A 21074-nucleotide genomic window follows, 5' to 3' on the forward strand; every position below is an offset into this window, starting at 1 on the left:
TTCCGAAATTTTCTTAAAGACATATACCACGACAAGTAATCCATTTTTTCCCATAAAAGTATTAGGGGATTTTATTGGGTTGGCTAAAGTATGGCTTTCTAAATAGTATTTTTAAATATTTAAAGTATTAAAAATAGAGCCAATCAGTTAAACTTGTCAAAACTCAGAAGGTAAAGATTTGGAATATATATGTATCTGTCATATATACACAGATATATATTTAGAGTACATGCGTGACTTTGGCTATTAAGAATTTTAAAAAATAGAGCAGTGAAATAGTACTCAATAGTTGAACAACTTCATATTTGAACTCAACAGTTTATTTCTGTGGGCATAAGTTGCTAGTGAGTCTGGAAAACTGCAGCATCTCTGATTATTAAGGTCTCTCCACCTTCGGTAACTTATCCAAGTAATCTCATTGAAATTACTACTTTCTAGGATCCATTAAGCTTTTCTTTACCAAATGTCTACAGAAATTCCTTTGCCTGCAGTCCCTGGCCAATTTGATGGATAATATCTAAACAACCTATGAAATGTTAACTTTTAGAATTTTTTTTCTTTTAAAACCACTTTAACTTTTAACTTTCCGATGAGAGAGAAAACCAGTAAAGGAAACATAGGGCAGAAACTGAACATCACCTAGTAGTATCAGTGCAGTTTAGCTGGTTGAAGAGCCCAGATGTTGTCACCTGGTACTGTCAAAGGACTCTAAAGAAAATACTTAAGTTTAACTTCTATAGCATTCGCAGTACTTCCAAGTCCCATTTCTTGTGTACTCCTCCCCCTTTCAAACGTGTGTGCCAATTCATGTTCCTGTAGACCAGGGAAAAACACATTTCTTCTGCCTTGGAGATCGATATAGAGAAAGGCATCAGATGTCAGTCATATCAAATCGTCCAGGAAGACGCTCAGAAATGTGTGCCTTTTGTGTCTTCTACTTTTATTTTCCCAACCCCTTACGAAGTTTGGGGATAGAACGATGCCTGAGTCCCAAAGGCATTAGCCTGACACTGTGCTATTCCTCTCTAAGAACCCCACTAACTCCCCAAAGAAATGAGAGTTTTGTGAACTCCGTTTCACAGTGCAGCCCCCTAACACAAACACAAGAGTTGGGATGCAGAGGGGGTCAAAGGAGGAGGGAAGGGGGTCGACAGAAAAGACTCACCGCTCCTGCCAGTTCCTCAGTCAGGCACAAAGTAACCAGAAGCAGCCACAACCTGAAACGGGAGGGAGGGTGAATAACATGGGTTTTCTCCGGGATCCTGTGCCTGTCCATAGACACCCGACCCCTTTTTGCTGACTACCGCCACTTTTTCTGCAGTGGCAGAAGTACAAGTATAGTGCAGGTCCGGCAAAGTAGCCCAAAGTAAGAAAGAGGAGCGGAGCTCGGGATAGCAACGGCTCACCCAGGGTGCATGCTTGCGGCTCCTCCAGAGCTGGGTCCCAGGAGACTGCTAAGCGGTTCCGCGGCCCCGGCTCATCGGGGCTCCGCTGATGCTTGGCGGCTGTTTCCTTATTCAAGAGGATGGGGTAGGGGAGCGGAGTGGCTCACTTAGGAAGAAACTGAACTCAGCTTCTAGATAAAAGGTGCCCCAAAGGGAAACACGATGAGCCGTGCCGGCTACAACTTGCCGCACTCAAGGGATAGTTCCATGCACCAGGAGAGGAAGGAATGGAGGGGAAGGGGGCGGGGCTGTCTGCTGTCAATCATCCCCCTACCTTGGGCAGCCGGTTGTCTTTCCCACTTTCAGGCACCTCCACCCATAACATTCCCACGCATCTCCACAGGCCCACAGACCTATACACTAAGACACTTCCTTAAACCACTAAAAACTGTTACACATACACAGATTAAGACATACAATTCCCACAGAGACAAATGGGCCCCAAAGTGTCCTTGCAGTCTTGCTCAAATGCATACCAGTTACTCTCATTGATTGTACACGAAGTTCTTGGGGTGGTGGTGGTAGTGGTGGTCTCTGGAGTTGTAAACCTACCCTTACTTGAGTGGAACCTAAAGATAAGTGGGCCCGCTTGAAACAGGTCCAAAGCCCTGAAAGACTGTAAAGTGGTCAATTCTAGGGTCTAAAATAACAACTGTTTTGAAGAATTACTCCAAGGAGTTCACATAAAGTATTTTCTGGGCCTGTTGGTGCTTTAAAAAATTCTGTATATCAGAATTACCAAAGTAACGTTCAAGTCTACTTTATTCGGGAGACCAATTCAACTTCCATTAACACCATACAAATATTTCCAATTAAGCATTCATGTTAGTGTTAAGGAAAATTGCACTAGTTATTTAATTCCTTGCCTTACATCTCTCTGAAAGACAACTGCAATGAGTCAATACCTTTTATGCTAGTCAATATAAGATGTAAATATTAATTATGGCATTCAATGTAGCTAAATAAAAAGATATAACTGTATTACAAACATCCAACCACATAATTACTAAATATCTACTGAGCGCTCCCAAATCTTATATGTACATAACATGCATAAAGTCTTCACACACTTAAGCTTGTTAATTATAATTCTTCAGTTGTAAGCATATATTTAATTATATAAATATATTCATATATTTCTCATATTTACACATTTTCTGTTGTATATAGAAACTCTGTCCTGCGAGCAGGTGGAAAGCAAACAACCCCAGCAGCCCCCAGAGCAGCCATCAAAATTTGTTTCTAATCATTAACAATAAAAAGGAGGGTTTGTCTGAGATTCCTCCGCTACAAAAAATAGTCCCAGCTCAGGTCTATTTGCAATTGGCTTTGGGGCTCACATCACTGAGAGTGGAACTGGGCAGGGAAAAGGATTATCAACTTAAGGTGCTACTGAACGAATAGAAAACTTCCCCGGTGGGACTCGGGGTGTGCAGTCAACTGGTCTGGAAGTTTCCCTCCTCCAAATAACTGAGCGTCACTCCCTCGCAGGTTGCTGGTGCAGAGTAAAGCTGTGGCGGAGTGATCCTGAAATTCCCCAGGGCTGGTGGGGAGGGGGCGGTGCGGGGGAAGAGAGGGAGGAAAGTAGATCTGTGGGACTTGCGCGAGGAAAAAGTTTGCAAGTCTGGACAGAAGAGACAAGTGCTCCCGAGAGACCGGCTTTGGGGAGGGGAGGGGGGAGGGAAGACTAGTTGCTGGTGCTTCATTCCCCCCCCCCACTCTTAAAAAGCTTTTCTCCTCACCCAAGACGACCGGCACAATTGGGACACCCTCGCTGTCCCTCTCCAGCTTTAGCTCTCTCCCTATAAACCCTCAAGATTATGTCAATTGGTCAGAGCCAGCCAGGGATTTCGTGCGGGTGCTGAAGGAGCTGCGGGAGCTGGAGAAGAATGAAACTGCGTGGAGTCAGCCTGGCTGCCGGCTTGTCCTTACTGGCCCTGAGTCTTTGGGGGCAGCCCGCAGAGGCTGCGGTAAGTCCTTCCTTCTACACCCCCACCCCCCGCCCCGCCACCCCATCACCTCGCTCTCACGCTGAAATCACTTTTTGTCCCTTTTACCTTCCTTTCTCCCAGGCCTTGGCTAGGGGAGTCAGATATGCCTTCAGTTTAGGAAGAAACATTATTTACAACGCTAGTAACTCAAGCCTTCTCAAGTCCGAGGGAGAGGTTTAAGTGTTTAAAAATAGGGCTGCTTGCTTTCCTGCGACTAGTTGCTCTGGGGGCAAAAGCAGAACCTGAGGAGGAGGACGCATGTTAATAGATCACTAGGCTCTGGTGGATATTTAAAACTTTTCCTCGCTACTCTCCACCCTCGAGGGTTTCCGTACCTGCCGGGTAAGCTTTTCCACTAATTGTACCCAATCCACGCACTCTTTCAACTTTGTCGATAGTTTACTATTTTGACTTTTCTAAAATCCAGCTTTCACCAAAGTGTTAAGCGCGCCCCTGAAGTTCTTTCCTTTTGCCTTTTCCTTAGGCAACAGGAACCTCACCTCACCTCTAGTCAGTAAAGCCTCTGTAGTCTGTTTGACATCTTGTTGCAAATGATCAGGTAACATGCCAGGAATGGTTTCAGGCTTCAGGTCTTCTTCGTCTCTCTCTCTCTCTTTTTTTTTTTTTTTCTTTTTACAAGTTCTAGGTTTTCGTTCTTTATTTTATTTATTTATTTTTTTGCTTACTAAGGCACCTGAAACAAATTGAAAGTTTGCCCATCACCTATTTAAAGGAAAAGGATTATCTTTTTCAAAGGAGAATGAGTGTTCTGGTTTAAAGGAGAGCGAAGCAGGGAAGTGAAATGAAAGAGCAAAAAGTTCCATTCAGTTTTACGAATGTAGAATTAAAATCTTAATATATCTCCTATAAGGGTGTCTAGGTAGTCCCACCCAGTATCCTTCTGGGGGTGAAAGGCAAATCTAAAGGAATGAATGACTTTGTCAGAGAAAATGTTCTCTAGCCTAAAGTCATCCTTAATTTCACTTAACCTCTAAATAAGAATTAAGTGTGTGACAAATTATTGAAAAGTTATGTTTGAGTGAACATAATAGGTGGTTTTAAAAACACTTTAATATGAGATCATGGCTTAGGCCTTCACATGGTTGAGTGACTGTCAATTCTTTATATGCAACTGCTGTGTTATAGCTTCTATGGGTCCACTTGTAAGTTACCTCTAGCTGTTCCTTACACTCAGAATACCTCAGGTTACATTGCCTTTCTTCCATCCTCCAGAATGTGTGTACTAAAGGTGTGAAAACTAACTTTCATATTACCTTAACACAACTTAATGGCAACTCTCCTTAAAAAAAAAAAGACCATGTATATCAATTATTTTTAATTACACTTGCCAGAATTTTTCCTCCATCAAAGTAGACAGATGATTTAAAATTGCTTTTATGATGCAGAGCTTCTTAATGGGCTAAGGTTTAGCCACGATGGAGGGCTACAGACCCACAATTGTCTTGTTGAAAGTAGTTACTTTTAAAAACATCATCTTGGTGCTAGTGGCATTTGGCCTGAGGACAAAGATTTTGCAGATGTTTGATTAAATATTTCTCATTTTTTCTTTTGACGTTACTATTAATAAATGTGCACCAGATACCAATCATACAGGTATGCACAGCTATACTATACCTCAGTTTATATTAAATCATGTTATGTTAAAAGTGAAATTTCTTTTTATAATTGATAAAATTTGGGAGCAAGCTTGTTTTCTTGGACTATTTAATAACTGAGTGTTCATGAAGAAATTACAGTAGATACCAGGCAGTTTTTTTCTCTTTTCTCCTATATGATTTTTAAAGAACATTTTATACTCCATTTCCTTATCATTAGTATACTGTGCCTGTAATAAAACCAAGCTTGTTTTTTCTGCTTCACACATTAAAATCCTAGTTAGATGAATGTTTTAATCATCTCAAAGATATGAATGGTATCTGCTCTCCATACTAGTGCTGGGGATATTGGTGACCTGCAGAGTAAACCGGTTGGTAATGGGGCCTCTTGTTGACTGAAATAGTCTCGTATTGGAACTTTTACACCAGGAAGAGCGTTGCTACTTAAATTGCTTTAATTTTTCATAGTTAACTGATTTCATTCTCTCTGAAGTCATGCCAAATTAGCCTATCACAAATATATGGAAAAATTTTTTTTAGGTAGAGAGTTTATCAGGTGGAATAAAACAACTCATTCCAAAAAGCTAACAGTAAGGAAAGGAGGCAAATTTAGCTGGAAAGGTCAATTCTAGTGATGGAAACAATGTATTTTTATGTTAAAGTATTTATGCTGACTCTCCATTAGTAGGATGTACACTTAGATTTATGGACACGTTATTTAAACTTCTACTACTACTATGCAATTGTTAGTAACTGTGTGTGTGTGTGCAGTAGATTTAAATCTACTATCTCCTTTGTGACTAGGAGCAACAGCTTGTTAAGGGTAGCAGTGTGGTTTGTGGCCATGGAACAATTTTTCCTCTAAAGCATACTGCTCCATAGGAAGAATTTGTTGACATTGTTATCAAAACTTAACATTTTTGCATGTTTAATATGTGCCAGGCACTGTGCTAGTATGGAAATGTACATTATCATGTTTAATCTTCACAACAGACCTATGAAGTATATATTATTGTTATTCCCACTTTACCAGTCAGGGAGCTACAGATCATAGACATTAAGTAATGTGCCCAAATCACATAGTTAGCAAGTTGTGAAGCTTTAAATTTGAATCCTGGCAGTTTGACTCCAAATTCTTTACTCTTAATGACTGTCCTATACTGCCTCTTTTGTATGTGGTCTATAGAGTTGTATTTGCTGTTCACAGTATTGGGATCTCTACTACTATTTTTTTTTAATAAGGGGAGACAGGGGAGGTGAAATGGAATATATAATGAGGATTACATCTCTTCCTGCTGATATTAGGAGAAACATCATGGTATAATGAAAACAGCTCTGGGCCTAGAATAAAAAGATCAGAGTTTGATCTCTATATGTATATCTATTTATAGAGAGATAATTTAAAAGTAATCTAGAAGCAATTGCTTGTTGCAGACTATATGATTTTATATAATTGCATATATAAAAAGTTAGATTTATAAAACAAGTGTAATTTGTGGTAGGTGATTATTTTGAAGAAAAATTTGCCTTATTATACTTCCAATTAGTTTTCATAATAATTTTAAAATATACTGAAATCTTCAGGAGCATGTATGTCTGTTGTGATAAGACAGAGTATGTATGTGGTAGCACAGTTTGCTTAAGTCTTATGCATGTATTTATATATTGTTATCTATCCTGTGTGTAAAAGTGTATAACTTTCTTCCTATGTTTTTACTTGGCTTTTTGAAGTATGTTTATGCAACACATGAGACTCTATCTTGAGTTAACATTGATAACTTAGTCAAGATTGTGTCTGCCGGATTTATGCACTGTAAGTTCACTACTTTTTCCCTTTGTAATTACAAAGAAACCAGACCTTGAGACTGTATGGGGCAATATTGTGAGACAGTGTACATGTCTTGCCTTTCATCATAGTTTCATCCACTGTTTTAGCATCTGTTAAGGATTCTAACCTGAATAATTACTGCTGTGATATTTGCCAAATGGTAATCTTAAGTTTTCAAAATTTTCTGTATTTATTTATTGAATTCTAATGTAGCAAAGAACTTTACCTTCTCTGATATTTGTTTTTATCTATTTGTTTATCCAGGAATTTGTTCATAGTAGTATAGACTTATGGATGCTTGTATTATTCTATGAACTTTAATGAATTATGCTATTTTTACTATTTTTTTTAATTACCCTAGATTTGGCCAGTAGAAGCCCCTTCCAGTTGGCTCCAGTGTCCTTTCAATGTGTCCCTATCATTTTTAGAGCATTCTCTTACATTCTGGTACCACAAGGTATTCCCAACTCATTTTCTACTTTCACTGCCCCAACCCTGGAATGAGCAATTTTTTCCAAGAAGCTCTGATTCTTTTTGTTGAGTAGTGGTATTTAGAGATGGAAATCTGGGTACTTGGCATGCTCATTACTACTGGAGTGTCATTGCTTCTAGGCCTTCTCAGCAGACAGAACTAGGGAATATATGTATGTATACATAGTCACATACCCACTTCTGTATTTCTTACAGAACCATTAATTTGCACTGATACCTCTCATTCCAGTCCAAGACCACAAAATAAACATACCTCTTTGATGCTATGTTATCCTACTGCTTTCTGGTACCTCTCCTCAGTCAATCTCTTAAAGACAGTCTTTAAGAGATTGCCATCTGGAGTAAGATCTAGAATCTGATTGGAGGATGTGTGACCTTTTGACAAGCAGTAACCTCTGAGCTTTAATGTCTTCCTTAGCAAAAGAGAGTCAGTGGTACACATATGTCACACATTGTTTTGAGGATAAAATGAGAGAAGTTATGTAAAGCATTTAAAATAGTACTTGGCACATAGTAAATGCTCAGTAGTATTTCAATTAGATTGCATTATTGCCATTACAAACTATTTACTGACTTGCCATTTCTTTTTTTTTTTAATATTTATTTATTTATTTGGCCACACTGGGTCTTTAGTTGCAGCATGTGGGACTTACTTCTCCCACCAGGGATTGAACCCAGGCCTCCTGCATTGGGAGTTCAAGAGTCTTAACCATTGGACCATCAGGGATATCCCATTGGTTCTCCATCTTGATTAGAGTCTTATGAACCCAAATCTTTCCTCAATTTCAGCATAACCCTTACATTCATTCAGCAGATATTCATTCAGCAACTCATAAGTACTTAAGAATTATATTCATGTCTTTCTATTTCTACTCTCATGGATATGTACTATTCGCAAAATCTTGTGCTAGACACTATAGATTAAATAAGATACAGTCCCTGCCTTCATAGGGCTTCCATGCTAGTGAGCATAGATAGTTTTGTGAAACTTTCCCTTACTATTATGTCAGTTTCTGATTTTACCCTTCTTTGAATATTTGTCATATTTAGCCTCTTGACTAGTATCTAAATGTATTTGGTCTTAGAAGCATTTTGTTTCATGGGATTTTGTCTCTTCTGTTAGATGATAGACTTTTTGAAGCAAGAACCTGTATATTTTTTCATTCATTCAACTACTTTACATGTTGATTTTGTCTGATAACAAAAATAATACATGCTTAATGTTGGAAACTTGAAAAAGAGAAAATTATAAAGAAGAAAATAAAAATCTTTCCACAGTTCTACCAACAGCACAGAAATAATCTGTATTATTGTTTTGAATGATTTGCCTTTTTAATGTATCTAATATTTTCTTTAAAGAGTAAATTGGTTAAGATTTTTAAAAAGTTGGGATTACTCTGTATACAATTTTATGTTAATGTTTTATTTACTTATCTAGCAGTTTCCCATGTTATTGAAATTCTTAGTTTTAAAATTTTTAAATGATTTCATACAATTTAATTTATACACACCACAATTAATTTACCTGTTCACTTTTATAAACTGTATTTTTAAATTTCAAGGTTTTTTAGCCATTGCATGAAATACTGCCATAAACAATTCCTATTCCATATTTTGTATTATTTTGTTAGTACTGCCTCCTTCATGGGGAATTACTATGTTAGATGTCATCCGTATTTTTAAAGTCTTTGGTACTTTCAGTAGACTCTGACATTTAGAAAGGCTATAGCAACAGATAATATGATAGCTAACTTTTTTTAGTGGTTACTATGTTGTACCCTGTTAAGTGGATAATATTATTTCCATTATACGTAGGAGGAATCTAAGGCCCACAGGGTGGTTAAAAAAGTACCAGAGGTCACACAGTAAGTGAATGAGCAGTTTAGCTCTAGAACATGCTCATGAAATTTTCTTCAATCCCTGTTTCATTCACAGTAGAAAAATAAGTCATGTTGAAATGTTGAATAATTCCCACTACCCTTTCCATGACTAGTCACTTGAATTGATTCTAAAGATAGGCTCACCCACCAGTTCATCCTTTAATAACTCTTCACTATAATTGCCTGGGTCATTCATCCTCAAGGGCCTAAATTTTAATTTTGTAAACCATGCACCTACCTACATTTCTCCCATGTACTGAAGGTGGAACCTGTACTCCATGAATACCTCCCCCACTGACCTCTTCCTGGCTATAGCAAGGGAATACATACTCCAAACTCACTGACATTCCCCTCCTCCAGGAGAGTTTTGGAATGCATCTGAAATGAGAGACCTCTTTACACCCCCACCCCATAGCTGCATATGAGCTTTTACACTTAAATACCTGTGTCTTTGCCTAATATTATCATTTGCTTTCATCCTCCCTTAGTGATACTCCAGAATTTTACCCCCATTAATTGCTAATCTGGTGTTCCTACTTTAGGGTGATATTATTCCAGCCCCCATCTCTTTTTTTCTCAACAAACTTGGAAGTACATATGGAGTGAGAGGCCCCCTGTCCATTTTGAAATACCCCTACTTTGCCTTTTCCTTGTGTTTCTTCACAAGTGAAGTGACTTTACAGCCTTTATGATAGCCTTGTGGCTTTTGCAATTCAAATGTATTCCTCCACGAAATCACAAACTGTTATGCATTATGGCTTTTCCAGGTGGCATTTGAATAGCTGAACTTTAAGCTTCTGAATGATAGGGATCTGCTTTTGCCAAATTACTTTCCAGAATGGTTTTACCAATTATATTCCTATCAGTAGTGTAAAAGGGTACCTATGAGACAGTCTTAATAATTTTTTTCTATCTAGTATAGTGACTATAGAATTGATGCTCAATTGGTTGCCAGTTGGTTGGCACATTTGGTTCTATCCTCTAATGATTTTCTTTTTAAAATGTAATCATTCCATCATCTCATTCCCTTCTGACAATAGCAACCATGGAACAGAAGTGATTTTTGAAAATAAATTCTCTCTAATTAACATTATAAATGAACTACCCAACCACTTAACTAAATCCTCATTACAAAGACTGTTTTTAATAGCACCAGTTCTTGAGGTGTTTTAGAGTGGTGTCTTTAGAATGATCCCTGATACATTAGCTTCTTTCATTTTAACAAACCAGATTCTCATTTTATGCATCAATGCTTGAGTTTATTTACGTTCATAATCTGTCCAGGTCCAACTGCGCTTTGTTCCTTTAGAAGCTTCTGCTGGCCTTGTACCAAAAGTGTAGCCTGAGATAGTACCTGCTACCCTGCTGAAATGGGAACCTTAAATCCCTTACTATTTGCCAGCCAAAGACAACCAAAGGCAAATGTTATAAAAGAAACAGGTTTTTGCTAAATGTAGCTTTTAACTTAAAAAAAAATTTACTGCATCATTTGCTTTACTTTTTAACTTGTACAGAGACTTAAGCACCTTTAAGTAAATGCTAGTCAGGTTAATGGAATTGGTTTTATGACAGTGAGTACTGAAATAGAACTGGAAGAAATTCTGTTGGCATTTGTATCATCTTATAATTCAGTCAAATAACACTCTTTATATACATTAAGAGAACTGGCTGATTTGCTTCCAAAATTTCTTTTAGTATATGTGACATTAATGGAATACTGAAGGAGATATTGAAACTTTGGCTGGGGGGGGGATGATATTAAGGGAGCCCAGCCTAGTTCTCCGTGATGACCTCAAGGGGTGGAATGGGGGGAGGGTCAAGAGGGAGAGGATATATGTATAATTATGACTGATTGGTGCCATACATCAACTTATGTATGATGACCTTACACAACTTTGTAAGGCAGTTATCCTCCAAGAAATAAAAAGAGTGGGACACTAGTGAAAAATTGTTTTATGTATTCCGTGTTTTGACCTCTCTAGGACTTTGCTAAAGAAGGAGAGTCCTTCTTTGTCCATAATCTAATTGATGCAGTGAAACATTTCTGTATGTGAAAGGCATAATTGTACCTGTTTGTATCAGATAGGTTGTTTTCTGTTGCAAGTAGTAGAAAACTGATTCAACTGCCTTAATAGCAGAGAAAACTTTTAGCTCACGTAACAAGAAGTTTGGAGGTAGAGTACCTCTAAGGTTAATTAATTCAGTCAAATAGTGACCCTGGCTCTTTCCACTTTCTGCTCTGCCATGCTCTGCCTATCAGTTTACTGTCTCAGATTAGTGCCCCTCATACTTGCAAGATTGCTGCTGCAGTTCCAGGGATCACGTGCAGATGCCACAATGCCCAATAGAAGAAGAGTACGAACTGTTCTTTTGTGTTCCTTTTAATCAACAATGAAAATTTTCTCAGGAGTCCCACACCTTCACCCTTACATCTGATTGGTTTGAACTGCGTTACATGTATATGGTTACACCAGTACATTGGCAAGTAGAATAGAACCATAAAGGTAGTTAGACAAGTGACTTACAACCCCCACCTTTCCCATCACCCCTGCCCCATACCAGATCACATTGCTGCCTTGAAAAGCCAGAGAGTGGGAAAATTTGAATAAAATCAGTATTCTTTTAGGAAGGAGGAAACAGTTCCTGTTTTATGACCTCATGAGTTTGTCATCAGGATCAGTTCACTAAAAGATACGTAACAATTTGATGTATATGTTAAATGTAAGATATATTTCTTAATAGGAAAACTAACATTTTATAGAGTTGTGCAAATGAAAGATGTTGGCTATTTACATAACAATAGATATTTTAGTGTTGAAGGGATATTAGGGACCTTTTGGTCAGTGGTTCTCAAAGTATGGTCTGTGGACACTTGAGATTCCTAAGATCCTATCAGGAGGAACATGAGGACTGTTTGAACAGTAATTTGAAGACTGTTTTGCCTTTTTCACTGTGTTGATATTTGCTTTGATGATGGGTAAGACACTGTAGTATAACAAATTGTCCCAGTAGTTGAATTCTTCATAGTCTTGGAGGATAAAAAGCCAATTTTATTTAACAGTGACCTCAATGTAGCATTGATTTTTTTTTATTAAATCTTGTCCATTAAGTATAGATATTTTTAAATTTCTGTATGACAAAATGGGGATTATATAGAAAACACTTCTGTATGCTGAAATAATATCATTGTTGCTAAAAATAGCACATGTGCAATTGTGTGAATTATGGCCTGAATTAGCTGATTTTTGCATGGAACAGATTTTTACTTGAAGGAACAACTGAAGACTTCCCTGGTGGTCCAGTAGTTAAGAATCCTCCTGCCAGTGCAGGGGACATGGATTCGATCCCTGGTACAGGAAGATCCCACATGCTGCAGAGCAACTAAGCTCGTGTACCGCAATTACTAAGCCCATGCTCTAAAGCCCGGGAGCCTCAACTACTGAGCCTGTGTGCTGAAACTACTGAAGCCCATGTGCCTAGAGCCCTATGCTCCACAACAAGAGAAGCCACTGCAATGAGAAAACAACACACTGCAACAAAGAGTAGCCACCTCTCGCCGCTACTGGAGAAAACCTACTCATAGCAATGAAGACCCATTGCAGCCCCGCCAAAAAAGAACAAGTGAGACAAACTATGGTTATTCAGGCTTGAGGATTTGGCAGGAATTTTCTTGAAAATGAGTCTGTCATTTGAAGGAAAGCAACTGGCTGTATTTGTTGCCAGTGAAAAAATTTGAGCTTTTCAAGTATTAGAATTTTAGAAATCTTGAATCTTGAATATGGGCTTGACAGCTTCCTAAAACTTAGTCTTTTCTAATGAGATTGGTAATTATATTAATGTGTATGATTTTTCGATATTAGGTAATAAAATCTGTCAACAGTTGGAAGTTCTGCAAATCCCAGTGAACAAGTATCTTCCAAATGACTAGTGCATGATGTTAGAAAATCATGCATGGCTAAAAGATCAATTGAAAGACAAGATAGGTCAATCAGTTTTAATGTAATCAAGTACAGAAGTAAATAGATATCAGATTCTATGTTACAACTTATCTAAAAGAGACTACCACTTGCAGAACTTTGGCATAACATCAAAGAATACCCACAGTTACCTTAAGAGGGTATTAAAATACTTAATTTTCCAAATATATAACTGCATGAAGCCAGCTTTTCTTCATATATTTCAACCAAAACAACATATTGCAATAGCAAATGCAGAAACAGATATGAAGATCCAACTGTTCCAACCAAAATAACATATTGCAGAAGCAGATATAAAGATCCAGCTGTCTTCTATCAAGGCAGACATTAAGGAGATTTGCAAAAAAATATGTAAAACAGTCCCTCTTCTCACTTTCTTTGTTTTGGAAAATATAACTATTGATAGTCTTCATGAAAATGCATAATACATGTTAACTTGTAATAAGTTCATTATTGCTTTTAAATAAATATTTTAATTATTACTGTTTTATATGGTACATATTGATAGATATTAATGCACATAAAAACTCTGGGGTCCTTCAGTGATTTTTAAGAGAGTAAAAAGGTCTTAAAGGGACTTCCCTGGTGGTCCAATGGCTAAGACTCCCAAGTTCTCAATGCAGGAGGCCCAGGTTTGATCCCTGGTTGGGGAACTAGATCCCACATGCTGCAACTAAGAGTTCACATGCTGCAATTAACAAATCTGCATGCTGCAACTAAAGATCCCTCATGCCACAACTAAGACCCAGTGCAGCTAAATAATAAATTATTTTTTTAAAAAAAGGATCTTGAAAAGTTGGAAAACCACCTCTCTCCAGAGACCAACTCTATCATTTCATAGGAAAGTGAAGTGGTTGATGGAAGATGCTGCTTGTCAGTTGCAGAGGCAGAGAAGTAATATTATTCCAGTCCTCTTTCCAGTGTACCACATTGGTTTATGAATTGGTGATATGATTTTGTAATTTTATTCATCCTAGTAGATGGAGATAAAATATCAAATAGGAAATGTACTAATTGTACTTGTATCTTTCCTACCAAGTTCAGTGTAATTGACAATTCAGAAACATTCTTACTATTACAAACCACAGCAGAAGAGACACTGATGAAGAAAGGCAATGAACTATAGTTAGTTATTTTTAGGTATCAAATTGGAAAACTCATAAAACCAAAGTTCTTGTCTTACGTATCTTTGTATTCACCACAGTGTATAGCCTGTTTCCTTGTATATAGTTGATTCTCAGTAGCTAGTTGTTGAATGAAGTTTGAATTTCAGTGAAGGGTAGATATATTTGCCAAGAGGGAAGAACTGGAATCAATGACGTCAATTTATAGGAACTCTTGATATCAATTATTTTCTAACTGTTAAGGTATTTAGTAACAGGAATGCCCCATTACTAAAAGTACCTGAATAGAGGGCAGATACTATTTTGTTGGCAATACCCACAAAGTCTTATTCAACTCAAATTCTGTTGTTCTGGTTGTTAGAAGGAAATTTTTTGAGCTCCAATCCTTGTCTCTATAATTTTAAGTAATTCTAAGGTATAATTGGCATAAAATAAACTGCACATATAAAGTATACAATTTAAAGTGTACAATTATATACACACTTGTGAAACCATCAGTACATTAAAAATAATGAACATATAAGTCACTCCAAAAGGTTTTCATACTCTTGAATAGTTCCTCTCTCCCTTCCTACATCAACAGGTAACCACTGATCTGCTTTCTATACCTTAATTTCATTTTCTAGAGTTAAATAAGTGGAGTCATATGGTATGCACACTTTCTTTGTTTTGTATCTTTGTTTCTCAGCATTTCAGTTATATAAATGGAGTCATATGGTATGTACACTTTCTTCGTTTTGTATCTTTTTTTCTCATCATTTCACATTTATCCACATTGTAGTGTGTATCTATAGTTCATTATTTTCTTCTTGAGTAGTATTCCATTGTATAGATATACCACACTTTGTTTTTCGGTTCGCATGTTGATGGGTATTTGGGTTGTTTACAGTTTGTGGCTATTACAGGTAAAGGTTCTATGAACATTTTAATTTTTGCATTTTAACAGTTATTTTGTTGAAGTGTAATTTACATAAAGTGACATGCGCTGATCTTAGGTGAACAGCTAATTTTTTTTTTTAATTGTATAAACTTTGGTAACCACTATCCAGGTCAAGATACAGAAATTTCCATTACTCCAAGCTCCATCTTGCCCCTTTCCTTTCAGTGACTTTTATGTCATTTATTAAAACTTAAACTCCAAGATTGCAAAGTTATTTATCATGTTTTCTTCCAGAATATTTATAATTTCAGATTTTGTCTTTAGGACCATTTTTTCTACATATATTACCAGTTGTTTCAGTACCTTATATTGAAAAGTAATTCCTTTTTTCATTGGTTTGGTTTGATGGCTTTATTGAAAATCAATTGAATGTATAGGTCAGAATTTATTAGTCTGGTCTGTTGATCTGCTTGTCTATCCTTATTCCAGTATTATGCTTTGTTCATTATCTTGACATTATTTGTTGTTCAGTCACTCAGTTGTGTCCAGCTCTTTGTGACCCCGTGGACTGCAGCATGCCAGGCTTCCCTGTCCTTCACCATCTCCTGGAATTTGCTCAAACTCATGTCCATTGAGTCAGTGATGCCATCCAACCATCTCATCCTCTGTTGTCCCATTTTCAGGGTCTTTCCAGTGAATCGACTCTTAACATCAGGTGGCCAATATAAAACTTTTAATTTTGTGTATAAATTCTTCAAATTTTTTGTACTTCATGATTGTCTTGATTATTGTCTTGAATAATTATGCCATATAATTTTTAGATTCATCTTGTCAATTTTTACTAAAAAGCCATTTGAGATTTTGGTAAGGATAGCAGTAATTCTAAGGATCAGTTTAGGAACAAGTGAAATACTAAAAGTATTGAGTTTTCCAATCTGTGAATATGGTATGTTTCTCCTTTAATTTAGATATTGTTTAATTACCTTCATCATAGATGTCATGCTTAATATTTGTTATTTCTTCCTATGCATATGATTGTATAGTAATGGTATAATTTAAAAATTTTATTTTTAGTTGTTGCCAAGATATAGACATTCATTTTTATATTGATCTTTTTGTCCCAAGATATTACCGTTTTTTTTTTAGGGCATGATTTATATATTGTAGAATATACCCATTTAGGCACACTTCTGTGAGTTTTGACAGGTGCATACAATAGTAAGTGCAGTCATTCAAGATACAGAACAGCATTGCTAAAATTATTCATTAGGTTCTAGTAGTTAACTCTGTATTTTTCATGTACATAATCATATCTGCAAATATCTTTGAGATATCATATCATCTCAATATCTCTTGAGTTATATTTTTTCCTTTTCACCTTTTCAATCTGAGTGCCTTTTTCTGCTCTCTGTCTTACTATACTGGCTAGGACTTTCAGTGTAGGTTTAATGTAAGAGAAGACATCCATTTTTTTTTGCACTCTGTCTTTTGGGGAATATATTCAATGTTTTGCTCTTATATTACCTTTAAGTTTTACACAGTAGCAGATTGAGGAACTCCTTTTCCATTCTTGTTTGCTGACATTAAAAATTGATGTTAAATTTCGTCAGAAATAATTTGTACCTGTTTCAATGATCAAATTGTCAGGAATTCAGCTGGGTTGCTAGGTGTCTTAGTAGCTAATTAAAACAAGCAGAATGAAAATAACGTCCCTTTAATTGCTTACTATGATTGATAAGCAAGAAACTAAATCAGGGAAAATGCCAACTTGCCTTCCCTCCCATTTACATTTTTCTCCATGCAGTGACTGCAGGTCTGACAGATGAGTACAGACTTGGGGGTTAGGTCATCCCGCTGATGAAGGAGCCTCAAGCAAAAAGCTCCTGCAGTTTCAGAGACCTAGAGACCTAGGGGAGGAAGAGGAGAAATGCCGAGTGAAAATGTGCTGAATACTGTGTCAGGTGAAGAAAATTGTCTTCAGAGTTTTCCCCTACTTATTTTGCTATGAATGTTGTGAACAAGTTTTTATGTGGACATACTTTCATTTTTCTTGGGTAAATATCAAGAACTGGAATTGCTGGATTGTATCATATGTCTATTTTAAATTTTATACACCATGGAATATTACTCAGCCATTAAAAAGAATTCATTTGAATCAGTTCTAATGAGATGGATGAAACTGGAGCCCATTATACAGAGCGAAGTAAGCCAGAAAGATAAAGACCATTACAGTATACTAACACATATATAAGAAAGTGCCAAATTGTTCTTAAAGTGGTTGCACTATTGTACATTCCACCAATGTATAAAAATTCTAGTTGTCCCTCACTCTAGCCTGCATTTACTACTGTAACTCTTTTTAAATTTTAGCTGTTTTGATGTCTGATTATTGCTGTCTCCTTGTAAGTTTTCTTATAGTTCTCTTTTTAAAATTTATATTCAGTAAAATTTACTGTCCATGATGTATGGTCTGTGAGCTTTGATAAAAGCATACAATCTTGTAACCACTGCCATAAACAAGATTCACAACAGTTCCATCACCTCACAGTATTTCCTAATGCTGCTCCTTTATGATTAGCCCCTCCACTTACCCAGAGTTCCTGGTTATTTTCTGATTCTATAATTTTATATCTTTTTCATAATGTATTTATTACAGATTAAATCATTCAGTATGTAACCTATTGAGTTTAGCTTTTTTCTCTTAATGTAATACATTTGACATTTATCCATATGGTGTCTATCAGTAGGCCATTTCTTTTTTATTTCTTTTCTTACACTTGAGGGGTAAGAGCTCCTATATATTTTGGATCCAACATCTTTGTTTGATATATACAAGTTTTTTGAATATGTTCACCCATTTGGTGTCTTGTCTTTTTATTTTTTTAGCTGGTATATTCAGAGAATAAAAGTTAAATTTTGACACAGTTTATCTCCTTTTTATGTTTATGGCTTTCTGTGTTCTTTTTAAGAAATCTTTGAGTACACCAAACTCACCAAGATTTTCTTCCATGTTTGCTTCTAAAAGTGCTTCTTTTTACACATTTAGTTGTTCATGTATGGTATTTAGTAACGGTTTTTTCTCCCCATGCATTTAACTAGTTCCAGCATAATCTTTTTTTCCAGCACAATTTTTTGAAAAAATGTTCCCTTCCTCATAATTACTTTGGTGCTTTTGTTGACTATTGTCTTGCTGTATCTCACTGTGTGCACTGTTCGCTGAACCCATGGTAGGCAAGGTGTGAGCTAAGAGGCTGGAAGAAAATGCCAGAAGCCATAGGAATTGAAGACACATTTATTCTTTCCTGGCTAGTTCAGCAGCTGTCATGGCATGACATGACATAACACAACACATCTCAACACATCTCAACACACACACACACACACACACACACACACACACACACACCTGGCTAGTTCAGTAGCTGTCGTGGCATGACATGGCATAACACAACACATCTCAACACACACACACACACACACACACACACACGGCTTTCTAGGTGGAGCTTATATTTGCTTATAGAACAAAAGTAGCCTGTGGCCAAGCAAGTACCTCATGATGTGTATATTCAGTGCTATTGATCTCAACTGTTCCATAATCATTATTTAGAAAATGTGGGACAAGAGCAAGAGGCTGTGAGGCGAGAGAGCCTGACCATCCCCATCTTGGCTAATTTACTTTTTCCCTACAAATATCTATTTTTGGACTCTAATTAAAGTTCCTCCATATATATGTCTACTTTTAAGCTAATAGCAGACACTTCCTAGGTGGCTAGTGGTAAAGAATCTGCCTGCCATTGCAGGAGACTGAGTTTGATCCCTGGGTCAGAAAGATCCCTTGGAGAAGGAAATGGCAACCCACTCTAGTATTCTTGCCTGGAAAATCCCATGGACAGAGGAGCCTGGTGGGTTACAGTCCATGGGGTCACAAAGAATTGTACACCACTTAGGGACTAAACAACAACCATGAAATTCTCCAGACCAAAATACTGGAGTGGTAGCCTTTTGCTTCTGCAGGGGATCTTCCCAACCCAGGGATCGAACCCAGGTCTCCCACATTGTAGGCAGATTGTTTACCATCTGAACCCCTGGAAAGCCCAGACAACAACAGTGTATGAAACAAGCTATATGTAGGTCTAAGATTTGGTAACTGATAAAAATATTTTAGAAAAACATATAGTTAAGTTTATTTTGGGATGAGGAATACTCTAACTTTCCTTCATTTTGACTTCATAGGAGAAATGCTTGAACAGTGACCCTGTAGGAAATGGCCTTATTTGGCATTAGTATGATTTAATTTCAGGAAGCCTTCTAAAATATGAAGCATTTGTTTAAGCTTTAGTATCCCTTCTGAGTACTTTTCATAGCTGGCTATAAATGAGCCAACCTTCTATAGTTTTAAGGTCACATTAATTTTCATTGTTTTGTTTCAAAGTAAGCTATACATTTTCTTCAGGTATGGTATGTTGAAAGTTTTTACTGTCTGGCAAGATTCATCTCCCTAGATTCCCCCTACCCCATTTTCCTCCTTAAAGATACTAAATACATTTTGAAAGAAGAAGCCTCCAACTAATAAAAATAAATAAAAAAAAAAGAAAAATAACTTTTTTTAGTTTTTATAGTCAGTTGAATTCCTGGATTTTTAATTTTTTAAAAAATTTTCTTTACTTCAGAGTGAATGTACTCAAAGTTCATAGTGAATAAATGCATGCTTAGCTCTTAGTCCTCTCAATTCTATTTTCTTGCTTATCTTTTGCAGCCTATTTAGGCATTTCATTTTTTTCCACAGTTGGAGTAAAGAATTTTTGTTGTTGTTATAGCACAAGCTTATTATACCTTATCACAGCCTTCATGCCTTCATTTGTATATAATGTATAATGGAAAAAACTACAAACTAATGTTGTAAAATAACAAATGAGATTTAACTGAGAAAGGTCACCTTTCTTAGAGGCAGAAAAAGAGATTCATCTTCAGGGACTTATATTTGTTTTCCTGACTAATTTGAATGACACATTTGAATTTGCAGATTGACAACTGTTATATTTAAGACATGAGTTTATAAACTTATCTGTATCCTAGTAGATTTTCAAACCCATGACCTCATTTTTCCTCCACTCCATGATTCCCAGATAGGGAAAGAGAAGTATTATTTTTCTTCAGATGGTTAAATCATTATAATTTGAAATTGACAATATGCTAAAAAAATACGTGAGTTCAAAATCAGGTCTTTCTCATTTCCATGAGGCATTATAAACATTATGTTACTCAGGCTTCATTGTTGTGGGTTGTTTTGTTTTGTTTTGTTTTGTTTTTTGTCTTTTGCTTTGCTATGTGGAATCTTAATTTCCCAACTGGAGATCAAACCTGTGCCTCCTGAATGAAGTGCAGAGGCTATTCACTGGACCATCAGGGAAATACCACTCAGCTTTATTTTAGAATCAGGTCCTAATTTATTTTTAAAAAACTGAAAATATTCAATGCAAGAAGGATTAAATTATTTCAGGTTATAATGCTGTGAAAGTGCTACACTCAATATGCCAGCAAATATGAAAAACTCAGCAGTGTTCACAGGACTGGAAAAGGTCAGTTTTCATTCCAGTTCCAAAGAAGGGCAATGCCAAAGAATGTTCAAACTACTGCACAATTGCACTCATTTCACATGCTAGCAAGGTAATGCTCAAAATCCTTCAAGCTAGGCTTCAACAGTATGTGAACCGAGAATTTCCAGATGTACAAGCTGGATTTAGAAAAGGCAGAGGAACCAGAGATCAAATTGCCAACATCCATTGGATCATAGAAAAAGCAAGAGAATTCCAGGAAAACATCTACTTCTACTTCATT

At 36.6% G+C, this 21074-nt stretch overlaps 2 protein-coding genes across 2 annotated transcripts in view; one reads left to right on the forward strand and one right to left on the reverse strand.

The window, feature by feature from the left end:
• COL4A6 (collagen type IV alpha 6 chain) overlaps positions 1–1646 on the reverse strand; it is a 323591-nt gene extending 321945 nt beyond the window's left edge. The window contains exons 1-2 of the mRNA XM_020898381.2: positions 1407–1646; positions 1166–1217 (exon numbers count right to left, since the gene is read on the reverse strand). Coding sequence (XP_020754040.1) covers positions 1166–1217; positions 1407–1417 — 63 coding nt within the window. The 5' untranslated portion in view covers positions 1418–1646. The remainder of the gene's footprint in view (positions 1–1165; positions 1218–1406) is intronic.
• A 1384-nt stretch (positions 1647–3030) lies between these two features.
• COL4A5 (collagen type IV alpha 5 chain) overlaps positions 3031–21074 on the forward strand; it is a 229980-nt gene continuing 211936 nt past the window's right edge. Inside the window, exon 1 of the mRNA XM_020898386.2 lies at positions 3031–3415. Within this exon, the coding sequence (XP_020754045.1) occupies positions 3335–3415 (81 nt within the window). The 5' untranslated portion in view covers positions 3031–3334. The remainder of the gene's footprint in view (positions 3416–21074) is intronic.

The sequence above is a fragment of the Odocoileus virginianus genome, unplaced genomic scaffold, assembly GCF_023699985.2.
Source record: "Odocoileus virginianus isolate 20LAN1187 ecotype Illinois unplaced genomic scaffold, Ovbor_1.2 Unplaced_Scaffold_1, whole genome shotgun sequence".
Classification (NCBI taxonomy): domain Eukaryota; kingdom Metazoa; phylum Chordata; class Mammalia; order Artiodactyla; family Cervidae; genus Odocoileus; species Odocoileus virginianus.